Raw genomic sequence first — 15,208 nt, forward strand, 5'->3', positions numbered from 1 at the left:
CTTGTTATTACAGAGAGATACCAGGAAGTCATCTAGGCCTCTTCTGTCACACTTTATTAGCCTGGATTATTGGCGGAGACTTAAAGAGAGACACGGCAAGAGGGTTGAAGGAGACTGCTGGCTCTCTGCTCTGTCTGTGCAACACAAACCTATCAACATGTGAAGCTCTGAACCATCGACAGCATCTTTTTTCTAACAGTTTGGTTTAGAATAAATGTACTTACTGCATTTGTTTCATAATGTACAGACAGTAGTATTGTTTGATTTGGATGAATAAAAGTTGATTAGCTTGTTGCCTGTAATTTGAGTGTCTAGAGAACACTTTTTGTTCTCCAAAGAGAGAACAAAATGATTCAATTTGTCTGCACTTGCAATAGTCAGTGAAACTCTTTTCCACTTTCTCTAAGAAGAAATGTGATCTAATTATCATTTGTTTGATCCGTTCGGAGTTCCCCATCATCCACTTTTCCTGGAAGAAAGAAATCCTCTCTGACACACGAGTTCAGATTATAAGGGGGGAATAAAACAGGACCATTCCTCACGCAATGTTGGCACAGCATTTAGATTGATTTCACTTCTTACCTGATTTCATCTCTCTTTTCTTTGCATTTTTACATTTTATTCACAAATCCTGCCCCCTGTTGGCCCAAAGTCTCTAGTGGTTTATCTTTGATTTCCAAACTGAGCCATAACCTTCTGGAGAAATGGAATGCCTAAAACAGAACAAAGATCAGAAAATCTGGAGTTTATTCCTGTTTCTCATCAAGGCCTTGTCTCACTTTGAAACTGTTTGATTCTTGATCCAGCGTTGCTGCCTGCCTTTCCCGTTTGTCAGGTGTGACGCACGTTTAACCAGACCTGCTCTAATTCCCTAATCAGATTGCCTGTCCCCGGATATCCAATTAAACCATGATTAACCGGGTTCAGCTCATTAGCTCTGCCAAACCAATCCCACCCGGCCAACTTGTGCTCCAGACCATCCATCCTATCAACCCATCCCTGGCAAGAACCCTCCAGTACAGGGCAAGGACATTAATGCCTGCAGTGATGTGATGCTTGAAAGTTACTGAAGCATGTCTTTATTACACTTTTGATTAAAATTTGTTTTATTCTATTCTTTTTTTCTGCAATATCTTGTTTGCTTGAAAGACTTACAGTTTTCAAGATAAACGATCAACTTTGCTTTCCAATCTTTTGCTGTGAATTTTGCTTGACAGATAAAAGTTTAGCTCTCAGTAAGATTCTCATTTACCTTTTCCTTTTATCCTCTTCTTTCACTTCTGCTCCTGCTCATGTCCTCTGACCCCATAACCTCGTTTTCTCCTTCCAATCACTTTACGTGGTTCTTCTTGCCTTACTCCTTGGCCCTCTTTTTTTTCCTCTGTCTTCCCTCTTTGTTTCCATCTTTGAGCTTTATCCCTTCATCCCTTATCTCCTTCATCCCCTCCAATCCTCATCTGTTGGACTTTTTTTTGCAAGTAAAGCTACACCAGCAGTCTACCAGGGGAGAGCATCAGAGGAGCCAGTGAGCAGCCTGTGTAACTTGGGATTGTGGGATCTAAAGGAGCTCCAAGGCCAGGAGAGAGACGGAGCTTTCTGGGACCAGGAACTACAGCAGTGCGGGGAAGGAGAAGGATCTGTGCTGAGAGTGGAAGAAGTGAGTACTTTATGCTTCCCCTGCAGGAGCTTCTTTTGCTTATAAAAAAAAAAAAACAGACACAAACTGAAGAGGTATCCATCATTTTACAAGACATTTAGACTATTTTCCTTCAAAATATAAGAAAATGGTCTTTGGTTTAACGGTACAACCTTGCAATAGTGAATGAACCAGTAATTATTGCTTTAATTCTGCACCTCTTCATTTGATTTTTCGATTTTCCAAGTGCAGACTTCCATGCAAATTTTATCCCAAATCCTAAAAAAAATTCTTGAAATCTTCTTTTCATCAAAGCCATGTTTTGCTTTGTGAAATTCAGTGATTTTTTTTAGATCTTTCGAAGGTGATATCTGGATTTTGAGCAAAAGAGGATTTTAGCCACAGGTGGCAGCCATAATCTCTCACACAAGGCCTAACCTCAAGCAGCATGTGCTTTTGTGGTTTCAACTGCATCTTTTATTTGCAACAAAATCCTTTTCTTTTTTTATTTTATTTCTGAGAGTAACAGACCTTTAAAAACAGCAATGGGTGAGTTTTATGGTGACATTCTTATCTAACTTGGACCTTAGCTGTAAAAGCAGGACAGCAAAAGTGAAGCCATCCAGATCAGCTGCCCTACCTCTTTCCCTGATCCTGAGGTAGAGGCTAGTTAATAATCGGATGACAGGAGATTGGACCCTTAAAGCTCTTCTTAAGATCTCCTGCTACGACCTAAAGTTTTGCAGCAAACTATCCTCTAACTCTTCAGCATTGAAACTACTGGTTGTCGTCTCCTCCGGGCCCTAATTCATTCAAGTTAGATTTTCATCAGGTCTATCTATTCTGAACCTTCACTGTTCGACAAATGTTTGTGCAAAACAAGCATGTGTATGAAAGCTGCAGAAACTCAACATTTTGTTAATTTGCATTATGTAGTAAAGCAGAAGTCATACTTTTATCAATCTTTGTAGTAATGGAATAATTAGAGACAATGCATTAAAGATATTTTATTGATTCCATCCTGGGAAATGTGGTTGTTACTGCAATAGTGTACAAGCTCAGTTAACACAAAATATATAACATTACGATAACAATGATCATGTTTATTTGCATAATGTCTGTTTGGCATTTTGCTCAAATGAAAAGCAGTTTTAGTTTAGCAAAATAATTGGAAAATGTGGACATAAAGTGCTGATAAATTGCTTATACGTCAGTATCCTATTACAGAGTATTAGGCACATACATTTCAGTGCTGCATGCAGGGCTGTTGGGAAACTTCAGACAGCCGCCGGGACTGCCGTTAAAACTCACAATATTAAATCTGGAAATTTGTATTTGGAGCATATTTCACTGGAATTTAGCAAAGAAACAGCTGCTTCATAAACTCCAAACTCTAGAACCAAACATTTGACAAAATAACAAGTGAATAATGAAAATTATCCTATTAATGTTGTACATTAACATTTTGCAGCAGATAGAATTGGAAAGAGGGACTAGACTGTTGTAATCCATGCGTATGTGTAGGCCTTTGTGTGTAAACCTCTCACTGTGTGTCTTAGGGTTGTGTCTTTTTTCACTTTTAATCCCAACTGATTATCGTGACCCCCTTTATAAGAAGAAGAAAGCATTTTGAGATTACAGGTTGCTAGTTGCAGCTAATCTACAAACTTTAGGATGCAACTGCACTTTCTCTTTGAGGTGTCACCTCACACGTCATTTGAGTCCTTTCTTTAAGTTCTGTACTTTTGATCAACCAACTTTGCAGCTTTGACTTAACAGAAAGATGTTTCACAAAAACTACAAGATCTTACTTTGATCTTTGTGCAAAAAAAAACAAAAAAAAAAAACTCAGCACTTTCCATCTCTTTCTATCTCCAGGGTTGGTTTGTCTGTCAATAACCTCCTTGACCAGCCGTTGCCATGGCAGCTGAGAAAGCTGAAATGGATGCACTGAAAAAGGAGTGTGATGCACTCCGTACGCAGATTGAGGTGAGTGGTTTGTTCATCCATCAGTACATGGGTACATTCAAGTATTATGTGTTTTTTGTAGTTAGTTTCAATTAAAATGGAACTCAGTTTTTTTTTACCAAGCTTCAAACTAATGTTAAAAAGAAACTTAAAATCAAAGCAAATGGGGACATTGTCGGTTAGTTAAATGGGAAAATCCTCATTTTGTTCTGAACTAGTTGTTTTTTCTTGTTAGCAAATAAAACCTAATTTTATTCTAACAATTAAAAGATGACCTGGCTTGATGGTTCTTTAATTTTTTTACTTTTATTGCATTTCTCCTGATAAATAAGAAAACAGAACAACATAACTCTACTCTGTGTGATGCTTTTGACTTCCAGGCTGCTCGTAAAGCAGCAAATGATGGGAGCATGTCAGCGGCTGCAGGTGGAGTGGCTTCAGTGGGTCGGGTCCAACTCAAACTCAGGAAGAACCTGAAGGGTCACCTGGCAAAGATCTATGCCATGCACTGGTCAGCAGATTCCAGGTGAGGAAATGGAAAAGCACAGAAATTCTGCACTAACATTTATGAAGCATTGTCACCCCTCAAAATAGAAAACAAGCTTTTTATTCTTAACAAGACTTTTTTTTAACTAAACCAAACGGGTAACATTTCACTTTACAGTTATCTCACAGCAGTTTTTTTAAAAGATTTTAAAGCATGTTTTAGTTTGTTTGTTTTTTTTTTTGTATAAAAGCAAATAAAAATAAAGTGTTAAAGGCTTTCTCCAAATACATGCATAATGTCACCCTGCTCTGTTTCAAAGGTCAATGGTCAGTGCATCACAGGATGGCAAGCTTCTGGTCTGGGATACTTTCACCGGGAATAAGGTCAGTTCTCCATCTATGAGGTGTTTCCAACATATGCATCTGGGGTTCCAAACTGTGCAAGTTGGAATTGGTTCATTTCAAGTAATCCATTCAGAGAAGCTTAAAGAAAAAAAATACATGTATCCATACAAAAATACATAAAACTTAGGATAATTAGTCATGTAATGATTGGATAGTAAAAAAGTAAAACAAGATACAGAAATACACAAATGTATTTCCATTTACTTAAAAATTATCATTTTTTTCTGCAGATGCTGTCAAAGTTTCAGTTTTATGTAAAAGATTTAAATATTTTGCTTGTTTAGGTTAGTTTGTTTTAAAATATTTTTATGAGTTATAATGCTACTATCTGTGATACTAAGGCCTTTTTCTTTTCTCTTTATTGTCTTTTTTACATATATAATTTTAAAATGTGGTTTTTCTATGCTTTAAGAAGAAGTCTGCAAAAAGTACCTTATAGATTCATATTTGCTCAAGTTTCTTTCTTCAACCACCTTTTTTTGTTGTTGGGATTGGTCAGCTCGCATGTCAAAATACAAAAAAGATTGCTGCACGCCCAAAGAGTGTTTAAACAGAAAACAGACTCGATTGAATCATCAAACCTAGAAAAAGGAAAATCTGCTCATTTATCTTGCAGTCATTTGTGGATTGAAGAATTGCAAGGTATATTATATATAAAAACGTCAAAACCTCCCATTTTCTTTCAGAAATACCAAAGATTTTTAACATTTTGTTGTAAAAGATTTTTTCTATATCAAAAATAGTTACTCACTGAGTTTAGAACTTGAAGAACACCTCTGGCTTTAGGAAACCTTTAGAAAACTACTGAGACAGTAGTTTGAATTTAGGGTGGGCTCAAATCTTTTTCATATATGCTAGAAAACATGATCATAGATCTAAAGGTGACATTGGGAATAAATGGAATTTCTCTCCTCAGTTGGTCGCCGTTCCTCTCAAGTCTGCCTGGGTGATGAGTGTCGCCTTCGCCCCCTCAGGAAACCTGGTGGCCAGCGGTGGTCTGGATAACATCTGCACAGTCTACAACATCAAGGCTGCCAGCCCAAAGACCCTCAGGGAGCTGGATGCACACACAGGTCAGTTATGCTCTTCAGATGTCTTCCTCTACTTTTATCAATGAAAATGTAATAAATGATGATGGAAAAACGGTCTTTCTCACCTCTCTAGGTTACCTGTCCTGCTGCCGTTTCCTTAGTGACTCAGAAATTCTGACAGCCTCCGGTGACACCACCTGGTGGGTTTTTTAGTTTTTTATTTCTTTGGGTTTGATCACAGTTGTGAACTCTGGAGCTGCTGGAAAATGTTCAGTTTTTCACATTAAAATATTGCTTTGAATACCTAAATAAACTCAATAAGGATGCAGATTTACGGTTCAAAGGTCTGTTTAAAAACGGGACATTTTTCCAATATAAACTTCTTTTTTTTTTTTAAACTTAGACGTTACCTTCAAGGTTTCTTAAACAAACTAAATGTATGTTATATCAATGCAGAGATTTGCTTTTTAAATATGCAGCAGCTTTTAAATTTTTTGGGGAAAATAATAAAACTAAAATGGTTTTGTTTCGGAAATGATAGGAACCCAGAAAAAACAAAAAAACGTATTACAAAATACTGTGACACCGAAATATTAGGTAAGGAATGGGCTATCCATAAAATAATACAATTTACAACATTTCTAGGTGAAACTACTTCTGGGTTAAAACTTTAGTTTAAGAGTAATCTGTATTTTTACAGAAAAATACACTTCACTCGTTCTTTCATCATTTGTCTGCGTTATTTTTTTGCCACAAAAACACAGAGTGTAAACTAAATCACGACTAACATGTATTGAACCCCAGCTAGAAGCAGCTTTGTTTACTTGTTGACCAGTGGATTGAAAATGTATTTTTTTTCTTACACAAATGTTGACTCTCACAGAAAACAGACATTTTTTTTAAACATGTTTTGATCAGACTGATCCGTTATGCTTCTCCTGATCCTCAGCTGCCTGTGGGACCTGGAGACCGGCAAGCAGAAGATTATCTTCACCAACCACATTGGAGACTGCATGTCGCTGGCTCTTTCTCCTGACATGAACTACTTCATCTCTGGAGCCTGCGACTCTCTGGCCAAACTGTGGGACGTGAGGGAAGGAGCCTGCAAGCAGACCTTCTCTGGACACACCAGCGACATCAATGCCATTGCTGTGAGGATCCTGTGATGATGCCTCACACACAGCACACACCAGAAATACCATAACCTGGTTACATTTGGGTTTCTGGACAATTGTGGGTTTTCATTAAGACGTTAAAAAGTGTTCTTCTTTTAATATATATTTTATAACTGCCTGTAAAAGTATTTAAAATAGACTGTAAAATCAGAAGAAAAATGCAAATTATAAATATAATAATTCATTTATCTGCTTATCTTTAATGTTCATAAAAAGTAAAATCACTGACGTTCAAATTTCTCACTAAGGACTTTGTTTATTTTGCAGTTCTTCCCCAGTGGAAATGCTGTCATCACAGGCTCTGACGACTGCTCCTGCAAGATGTACGACCTGCGCGCCGACCAGGAGGTGCTGGACTACACGGACTCCAGCCTGAACGCCGGCGTCACGTCTCTGGCTCTGTCCAACTCGGGCCGCCTTATCTTCGCAGGTTATGATGACTTCAACTGCCACATTTGGGACTCCCTGAAGGGGGAGAAAGTCGGTGAGTGGTGTCTGGTGAAGTCGGCATAGAGAGGTGATGAAATCAGAAAAATCCTTTTTTTCACATCCATTTTCTATCCCTTAGTTCTTTTTTTTCCAGTTTTTTTTCTACTCTTTCTGAACCTATCTGTTGATCTCTGCTTCAAGTTTTATATTCTCTTCCTTTCTTTCTATTTATTGTTGCAGTTACCATCGTTTTTCATCTTTTCCATCCCTTACTGTGTCCATCCTTCTGTCCTCTTCCTCTCAATCATTTTTTATTTATTATTTTGGTCTAATGATTTAAAACCACACATTTTTTATTTTATCCTGAAATGTATTTTTCTTCTTCTCTTTTTTTCGATCTCAAGTTGCAATCTTCAACCTATTTATCTTTACATTTTTCCAACTTTGTTCAGTGACGCTCTGCTCTCCTCCTTCAGGCGTGCTGTCTGGCCATGACAACAGGGTGAGCTGCACCGGCGTCCCCGAAGACGGCATGGGCGTCTGCACAGGATCCTGGGACAGCTTCCTCAAACTGTGGAACTGAAGCAGGACGTGATTGAGAACACACCTGGAAGACAAGAGAAAGAGGGAGGGAGGAAGGGGTGAAGACAGGAAGGAGGAGAAAAACAAACAAAACCGGAGACAATTGTGCAACATGAACCCTTCTTCTCTTCCTGTTTTTCTCTCCTCTTTTTCCAAAACTAAGCATGCAAATCATTTGCAAATTAGCCATTTGTGTTAATGGCATCAGGTAAAACTGCACAGCTCATCCCGCTGTGCACATGCCAGCTTTAATGTCACTGAGAAAGTGTAAATGCTGAAACTTATGAGGGATAAAATGACTAAATTCTTCTTAAAATCATCAAACAAGTTTAGATTTTTAACAATTAAAGAAAAAAAACGTAAATAATAATTTAATTCATAGAATAACAGATTACTTTATTTTTGTCTTTAAGTTTTTTGACCTGTAAAAGAGCCCTGCACCTAGATAAACGGCTTACATGTACATTCATTTGTTTTTGTGATTTTACAGTTAGAATGGAGGCTTGATGCACAGTGTCTTTTATTTGGTACACATTTAGTAAAAAACATCTCCTGCTAACAAACAGCAAGTTTGTTTCATTTACTAATGAGTTTTTCAAATAAATGATGGTCCACATTTGCTGCAGCCAGGCAGAAAGACTGAAAAATACTGTAAAATAAACTGTAAACTTGATTTTATTCCTGACTCAGCTCAGTGGCAATTTGTAGTTCCTGTACACTTGTGTATCTCCTGTGTAAAAAAGGCAAAATGTTTGCTGGGAACCTTTCTAATAAATAGAGTTCTGCATTAATACCATGTCTGACTTTTTGTTGCCTTTGTGTTCACTTTCAGATTTCAGTCAGACTACTGACAAGTGGGCAAGTTGTCATTGTTTTGGCAGAAAGATTTTTATTTGTTTTTCAAAAGATATATTTCACTTGGATCGTGAGGAGAATCCAAATTTTTTGGTTTCTATTTTGAAAAAAGTGTCTATAGGACTGTTAAATGTTCAGGTTTTGCTCCATTTTTTGTTTATGGAAAAATCAAGATTTTATTTCCCAGCTTGGATTTATATGTGTAAAGAACTGTTTATCTAAACTAAAAACTAATTAAAATAATTAAGTAGTTGAAGTTATGAGCTTCAACTCTGGTGTTGCTGAAGACTGTTGTAGTGAAAACTCACTAAACTAGCAGGCACTTGTTAAAAAGTCTCACAGTCTTATTTTTAGGTTAGTTTTTATTTTTATCGCCTTAATAAATTACATACCAGAACAAAAATCCACTGAAAATATGAACAATCTCCTCTGTGTCAAATAAAAACATTGACTGGAGACATTTTTTAGGGACAAATTTAAAAATTAACAACAAAAACTGGGTATTTTGTGATTCTAAATGATTATAAATCACGATATACACATAAGATATTAATGCAAAAGAATAGAGATCAACTCTCTGCTACCAAAGAAAAAAGGAACAGCTTTTGTAATAATCTATGGACATTTTTTAACCCATAACTCAAATTGCAATTTCAATTGCAAAATGCATTTTCAAATTGCATCATCAAATTGTTCACTGAAAATTGCTTATTACTTTGAATTATGGTGAAAAAAGATAAATAACATCAGCATGTTGTCTGGTAAAACAAAATATTCTAATTTTTGTTTATTTCTTGATGCACTTATTCCTATTTGTCCTGGGATTTTTCATTCGTTACTTTTGTTTTACATCAGTTTATTTAGCGGTGCACAGTCAGATTCATGTCTATTTTTTTTAACGACACACTTTTCATTTCTTTATCAGACATTTAAACGTTTTCATTTTTTTTCGTAATAATCTGGCAATATAGAGTTGTAGGATGGGATTATCTTCTTTATTAGAGGATAATCTGAAGGAAAAAAATCTCTGTATTAGAGGAGAACCTCTCTCTATTAGAGAGGTTGTTCTAAGTTTCCACTTTGAAGGGAAATGAAGAAACATCGGACTTTCATTTTAATTTGCTGAATTTGAATGTTCAGATTCTGATTCTTAATTTGAATGCTTTTGTCAAAGGAGACATTTAGTTACTTTAGCTTTCCAAAAACAAAAAAAGGAATTCAAACAGACTCCTGCAAGTACAAACAGCCTACCAATGCATAATGTCTTTAAAAGCAATGAAACGTTTTAAAAGTAAAAAATAAACAAAGTGACAACTTCAACCAGCTGGAAAAGTGTATTTTATTAGCACAAATTCTGTCAGAAGGGGGTGCGCCATCATTTACAATATCTCTACAGCAGGGGGCGGTATGACACAGGTGTGTTTGTAAGTGCCTTTGAACTTCCACAACAGAAGATAAAGGAATCCTCCCGGAATTCGATTGTGATAATTCCCACAGCACCTGAAGTACACACCAGCCTGTCCCACACCGGTGTCTGCCGCCCCTCCTCTCCGGGTATCAGGCCTCAGCAGCCGCCATGGCGCAACGAAGGTTCTTCGTGGGAGGAAACTGGAAGATGAACGGGAACAAGGAGAGTCTGGAGGAGCTCATGTCCACCCTGAACACCGCCAGTCTGCACGAGGACACCGGTAACCGAGGCTCACGCGGCAAAAGCTGCCCTGACCAGATCCAGCATCACGTGACCAGAATTAGTTACTTAGCTGTCAGGTGTTGCAAAGGCCCTCAGGACATTTATTTAAATATTTGATCTAAAGGTGACTTTATTTTGCCAAACAAATATAAATATCTTGATTTATCAGGTAGTTTTCCTAAACGAAAAAGAAGAGGTAAAAGAGACATGCAGGGAGACGTGATGCTTAAATGAAAGATAAAATAAAATAGAAATAAATACAGATAGCCAGGCTTGTAGGCGATTGTAATATGAGTTTGAAAAAAAAGATGCACCTTAAAATGTTCTAAATTGATTAAAAGATCTGTTTTGTAAAGGTATATTCATGAGCAAGAAGTTGAAACTTGAATTTTATAATATATTATTTAATTTTATATGTACTTTTATAAAATGAAAGACAAAAATTTTTTTATTGATTCATTTTAACAGTAACCCTCTGTTTCTTTAATAAGGTAGGTGCCGAAATCTGTTATTTGAATTGTATAGAAATTGGTACCACATTTATTATGTATTTGAATTGGCTAAGGATAAATTGTTCACAAATTTGTTATAATTACTGGTCTCAGAATGTTTTATTGAGAATAAATTAACATCTTCAAGTCTTCGTTTTTTGTTGGGTTCAAACAATAGTTCTAAAGAAAGAAAAAAACAGGAATGCTGTTATGACACAAAGTTTACTTTAGTCAGACCAAGAATAACATGTAACTACAAGACATATATCACAGGTCATTACCATTGTCCGTTTGAAAATAATAAAATAAAAAAACCAATATAGATTTAATTATCTGAATCATGATGTAATAAAATTAGCTCAGCTTTGTTGGAAATATCTATTTTCCTTTAATGTCAAACAGAATATGAGATTACTCCATGAAAAGGGAGCTACATAATTCAATTTATTTATTCATCTCCAGTTAAATGTGATTAAACGAAGACTTCTAGTCTTTTTGCTCCGTCAGACTGCTTTGGCTTTTCCATGGGGGGGGGGGGGGGGGGGGGGGGGAATGACACTTAAATTAAAGGATGCTGCCATTCAGCTGGCATCACTCGTGCAGTCTACAGTTTAAGTTGAAGTGCGCCGATAGCCGGTCTGTCTGTGTTTGGCCTGCAGAAGTGGTGTGTGCTGCTCCCTCCATCTACCTGGACTTTGCTCGGTCCGGTCTGGATTCCAGGATCAGTGTTGCAGCCCAGAACTGCTACAAGGTGGCCAAGGGGGCGTTTACAGGAGAAATCAGGTACTGTAGTCCACTGAAATGTACAACATCTCTAAATATTAAATCAAGCCAAATTTAAAAAAACCTGTTGTTGTTTTTCTCATTGGACTATTGGGCTTGTTTGTTTTCATCCTATTTCACAAATGTGACACACTTTAATAGTTAACTTGCCAACAATTTGATGCAAACGTCGAGAGCGAGCTGGAACTAACTACAAATGATCTGATTACACCAAAAATTAGTCAAGATTATCTGTTGGTCACTTAAATAGGCTGTTGTATAAAAAATAGAATTTACTCAAACCCATACCCATAGATTATACCATTTGAGTCGTCTCTTTATTATTTTTAGAGCTTTGTTAACTTGTTGCTGATGTAAAGATAAGAACCTTCCTCTGACATGAGAGTAGCCGATGATTTTAAACTGCCCCTGACTTGATCCTCGCAGCCCGGCTATGATAAAAGACTGCGGGGCAGACTGGGTGATCCTCGGACACTCGGAGCGGCGTCACGTGTTTGGGGAAAACGACGAGCTGATTGGGCAAAAGGTCAGGATTTCTGCTGTCTTGTTCTATAGTTAAGGATGATTGCTCCAGCCCAGTTCTGAAGATTTCAAAGTAATACAAGGCAACTTTTCCATAAAGTTACCGTAGACTTTAATAGATGCTACATGACCCTGACGTTCTTCTTAAGGTGGCTCACGCTCTTGAAAGCGATCTGGGTGTCATCGCTTGCATTGGGGAGAAGTTGGAGGAGCGAGAGGCGGGAACAACGGAGGAAGTCATTTTTGCTCAAACACAAGTCATTGCAGGTACAAAAAAGCCTAAATGGATTCATGTTAACATTCCCACCTTAGTTCAACTTATAACAGATTTTTTTTTCTTTTAACAAAGTCCTGTTTTCTTTTTCAGCCATTCTCACACTGCTGTGTTTACATCACTGCCCTGCCTTTCAATCCAAACTCTCGGGTTGCATCATGTTTTTATTCCCATCATTCACAGTAGTTTACAGTAACTTATGTTTGCAAGGTTTCCAGGTTTCAGCCCTTATCAGCATCCCTCTACCGCAGTGCTTGGCTATATTTATGAAGAGCTTGAACAAATTCTGATATAATATTTGCATGCTGCTGGAAACAAAGGCAAAATCAACTCCAGTTTGGCCTCTTCTTAGCTTTAATTCTGTGTAGTTTCTGGACGGAAAAGGTACTCTCTTGGCATAGATGGGGACTCAAACATGCAATTTACATTCAAGTCTGATCAACAGAAATTTAAGTTTGTTAAACAATAGCTTTTTATGCTAACATGGTTAGTTTTTTGGCACACTGTATGTGCAAATTACTGCCCTCTACTGGTACTTTGCACATTTTAAGTTACCCGGAGACCTAAACAGTGTTGCATTCATTTCTAATGGAAATGTTATAGAAAATCTGAGGCTCTAATTGAAAAAAAAATCTGACTATTAAGCTTTTCTGTTTGCTAACAGTCAAACAAAAATGCACTTTTTTCATTGCCTTTTCAGTCCAGTCACTGGTTAACTTTTAGGGAAATAAAAAAAAAAGCTTTTTTCAGTTCTGTAACCTTTTCTGATCAGTTCCTTGTATTTTGTTGCAGGATAACAGACACAGGTCCTAACTTTCCCATATATTCTTAATATTTCCTTGTTCTGTCCTTACAATTATTGCTCAAACATCTGCACCCTACTTTTCTGAGTCTGAATCTGCGTTTCTTTATTCATAATTTGACTGATGATCTCTCCCGGCAGCATCTGAGCCTCATGCATCTTCCTTCTGGACTCAGAAGTAGGTTGCATGCTGATTTAAAATGTAAATAGGCCAGGGGGCGCCTCTGTTGAAGACATTTTAGGCAGCACTGCCGTTTTCTTCCCTTTTAAAAGCAGAATCGGCCGCTGTTCCACAAAAACTGTGTTGGAGAACCTACAGCCTCACACAGCTGTGAGGATGGCTAGTCTAAAAATATTTTCTGTCTGCTTACACTCATTTTTGTTTTTCTGAGGATGATGATCACAAAGTGAAACACATTTTTATATATAACCTAGAGATGATGTGTTTCAGAGAATGTGATGGACTGGGAGAAAGTGGTTCTGGCGTATGAGCCTGTGTGGGCCATTGGCACCGGCAAGACAGCCACACCTGAGCAGGTGAAGGAGCTCTGACCTTTTATGTGTGTTTTAGGTCTGAAAGGCAAGTTGACATATGTCAGACGTGCAGACAAACTGTTCATCCTTTAAAAACTGCAGTTAAAACGACAAGAAGCTCCTGAAAAACACTAGAGGCATGGTTTCAGATCATAGAAGATAACTAGAAAGAGGAAAGGAGATTTCAGATGAGACTTAATGAACACAAAATAAGTGTCAACTAAAAAACAAGAATCACAAAAATACAGTTTACAGAACTTCATTAAAGCCGGTTAAAAGAATATAGGCACATGTATAATCTTACAGGCAAAAATTAAAGCAAATGCCCATTTTTGTGAGAATTGATTCAGGAGGGTGTTTGCTTAAAAAAAGCTGCTTTTTTTTCTTCATTTGTTTTGGGGTTCTGCAGGCTCAGGAGGTCCATGAGAAATTGAGGGCGTGGTTCCGAGCAAACATCTCAGAAGAAGTGTCTGACTCCCTGCGCATCATTTACGGAGGTCTGTGCAGGAGTTAAACAGCTGAGTCTGTTCCGAAATAACAGCTTGTTGTAGGTTCATTAAGGCTTTTTCATCTTTTATAACGGGGTGTTTTAAATATTTAATTGTAGGGAATTTCTACCAGGAGAACCATCTTTGTTTTCTAAAAGCAGTCAGTATGTTCCACGATTTTACTGTTATCTTTAATTTGTTCCTAAGGAACACTCATTTTCACACTTTTGCCAAATAATTTAAAGGAAATTGACCTAAAATGGGTAGATTTCAGCAGATTCTATCTGGTAGATGAACTACACTGACTGATGGAACTCTGGTGTCTTCCCAGGGTCAGTCACAGCAGCAAACTGCAGGGAGCTGGCATCCCAGACTGATGTGGATGGCTTCCTGGTGGGCGGAGCCTCCCTGAAGCCAGAGTTTATTGACATCATCAACGCACGTGCATAATACTGTCCATCAATGCCAAACGCTCTGCAGACTTTCAGCTGTCTCTTGGTGTCCCCATGCATGGGCTAAAAATCTGGGCTCAATAGCTAAATAGAAGTAAATATGAGTTTTTCTTTCAAGCAGGTGGAATTTTTGCTGTCCTGTTTGGTTTAAATTATTTTGCATAGAAAACCAAACCATTTCTAGTCCACATTTAGAATAACAATTATAAGAAAATGTGGTTGGTGTCTGTGTAAGTCACACAAATCACAGCTCTTAGGTCACTTTTAGATTTTCTTTATTGTATCACCTTTGAATTTGTTGATGATTTTTCCCTTCAGTAAACATGTGTGTTTGCATGCAGAGCAATAACTAAACTGTAGCATCTGCTTCTCTCACTGTGTTGAATGTCACTGGTAAAGTTAAAGTTGACCTGAGTAAACCTCACAGACAGAAACGGAGCTTTGATCTGAAGCGCAGATCTAATGAGTCTGAGCTTTAGTAGATGTTGTAGGATCACCTGATGGAAGTGAACGTTGCCTCAGACCAGATATTTGAATGAATAGACCAATCTAAACAATAAAATAAACTTGAACAAATAGTATTTGGCTTTTTTTTTTCAATTAAG

The 15,208-nt window shown here is 37.4% G+C and overlaps 2 protein-coding genes across 3 annotated transcripts; both read left to right on the forward strand.

Annotated features, from left to right (window-relative positions):
- The first annotated feature begins 1,544 nt into the window (after positions 1-1,544).
- On the forward strand, positions 1,545-8,503 carry gnb3b (guanine nucleotide binding protein (G protein), beta polypeptide 3b). The gene is given in 9 exon segments (NM_001104851.1): positions 1,545-1,657; positions 3,515-3,625; positions 3,985-4,130; positions 4,411-4,474; positions 5,412-5,568; positions 5,660-5,726; positions 6,476-6,677; positions 6,969-7,185; positions 7,607-8,503. Coding segments are annotated over 8 exon segments (1,029 nt in total). The 5' UTR covers positions 1,545-1,657; positions 3,515-3,556; the 3' UTR covers positions 7,714-8,503.
- A 1,476-nt stretch (positions 8,504-9,979) lies between these two features.
- LOC101165489 (triosephosphate isomerase) lies at positions 9,980-15,179 on the forward strand. 2 transcript variants are annotated; one of them, XM_004074056.5, is made up of 7 exons: positions 9,980-10,255; positions 11,408-11,531; positions 11,958-12,057; positions 12,203-12,320; positions 13,581-13,666; positions 14,073-14,160; positions 14,483-15,179. In XM_004074056.5, the coding sequence occupies exons 1-7, from the start codon at positions 10,144-10,146 to the stop codon at positions 14,599-14,601; spliced, it is 747 nt and encodes a 248-aa protein (XP_004074104.1). In that variant the 5' UTR covers positions 9,980-10,143; the 3' UTR covers positions 14,602-15,179. The 2 variants fall into 2 exon arrangements, with proteins under 2 accessions (XP_004074104.1, XP_078810999.1); XM_078954873.1 differs by lacking the exons at positions 13,581-13,666; positions 14,073-14,160; positions 14,483-15,179 and adding an exon at positions 12,421-12,684.
- The last annotated feature ends 29 nt before the right edge of the window (positions 15,180-15,208 follow it).

Source organism: Oryzias latipes, chromosome 11 (genome assembly GCF_053564925.1).
Source record: "Oryzias latipes strain Hd-rR chromosome 11, Olatipes_Hd-rR_3.1".
Lineage (NCBI taxonomy): Eukaryota > Metazoa > Chordata > Actinopteri > Beloniformes > Adrianichthyidae > Oryzias > Oryzias latipes.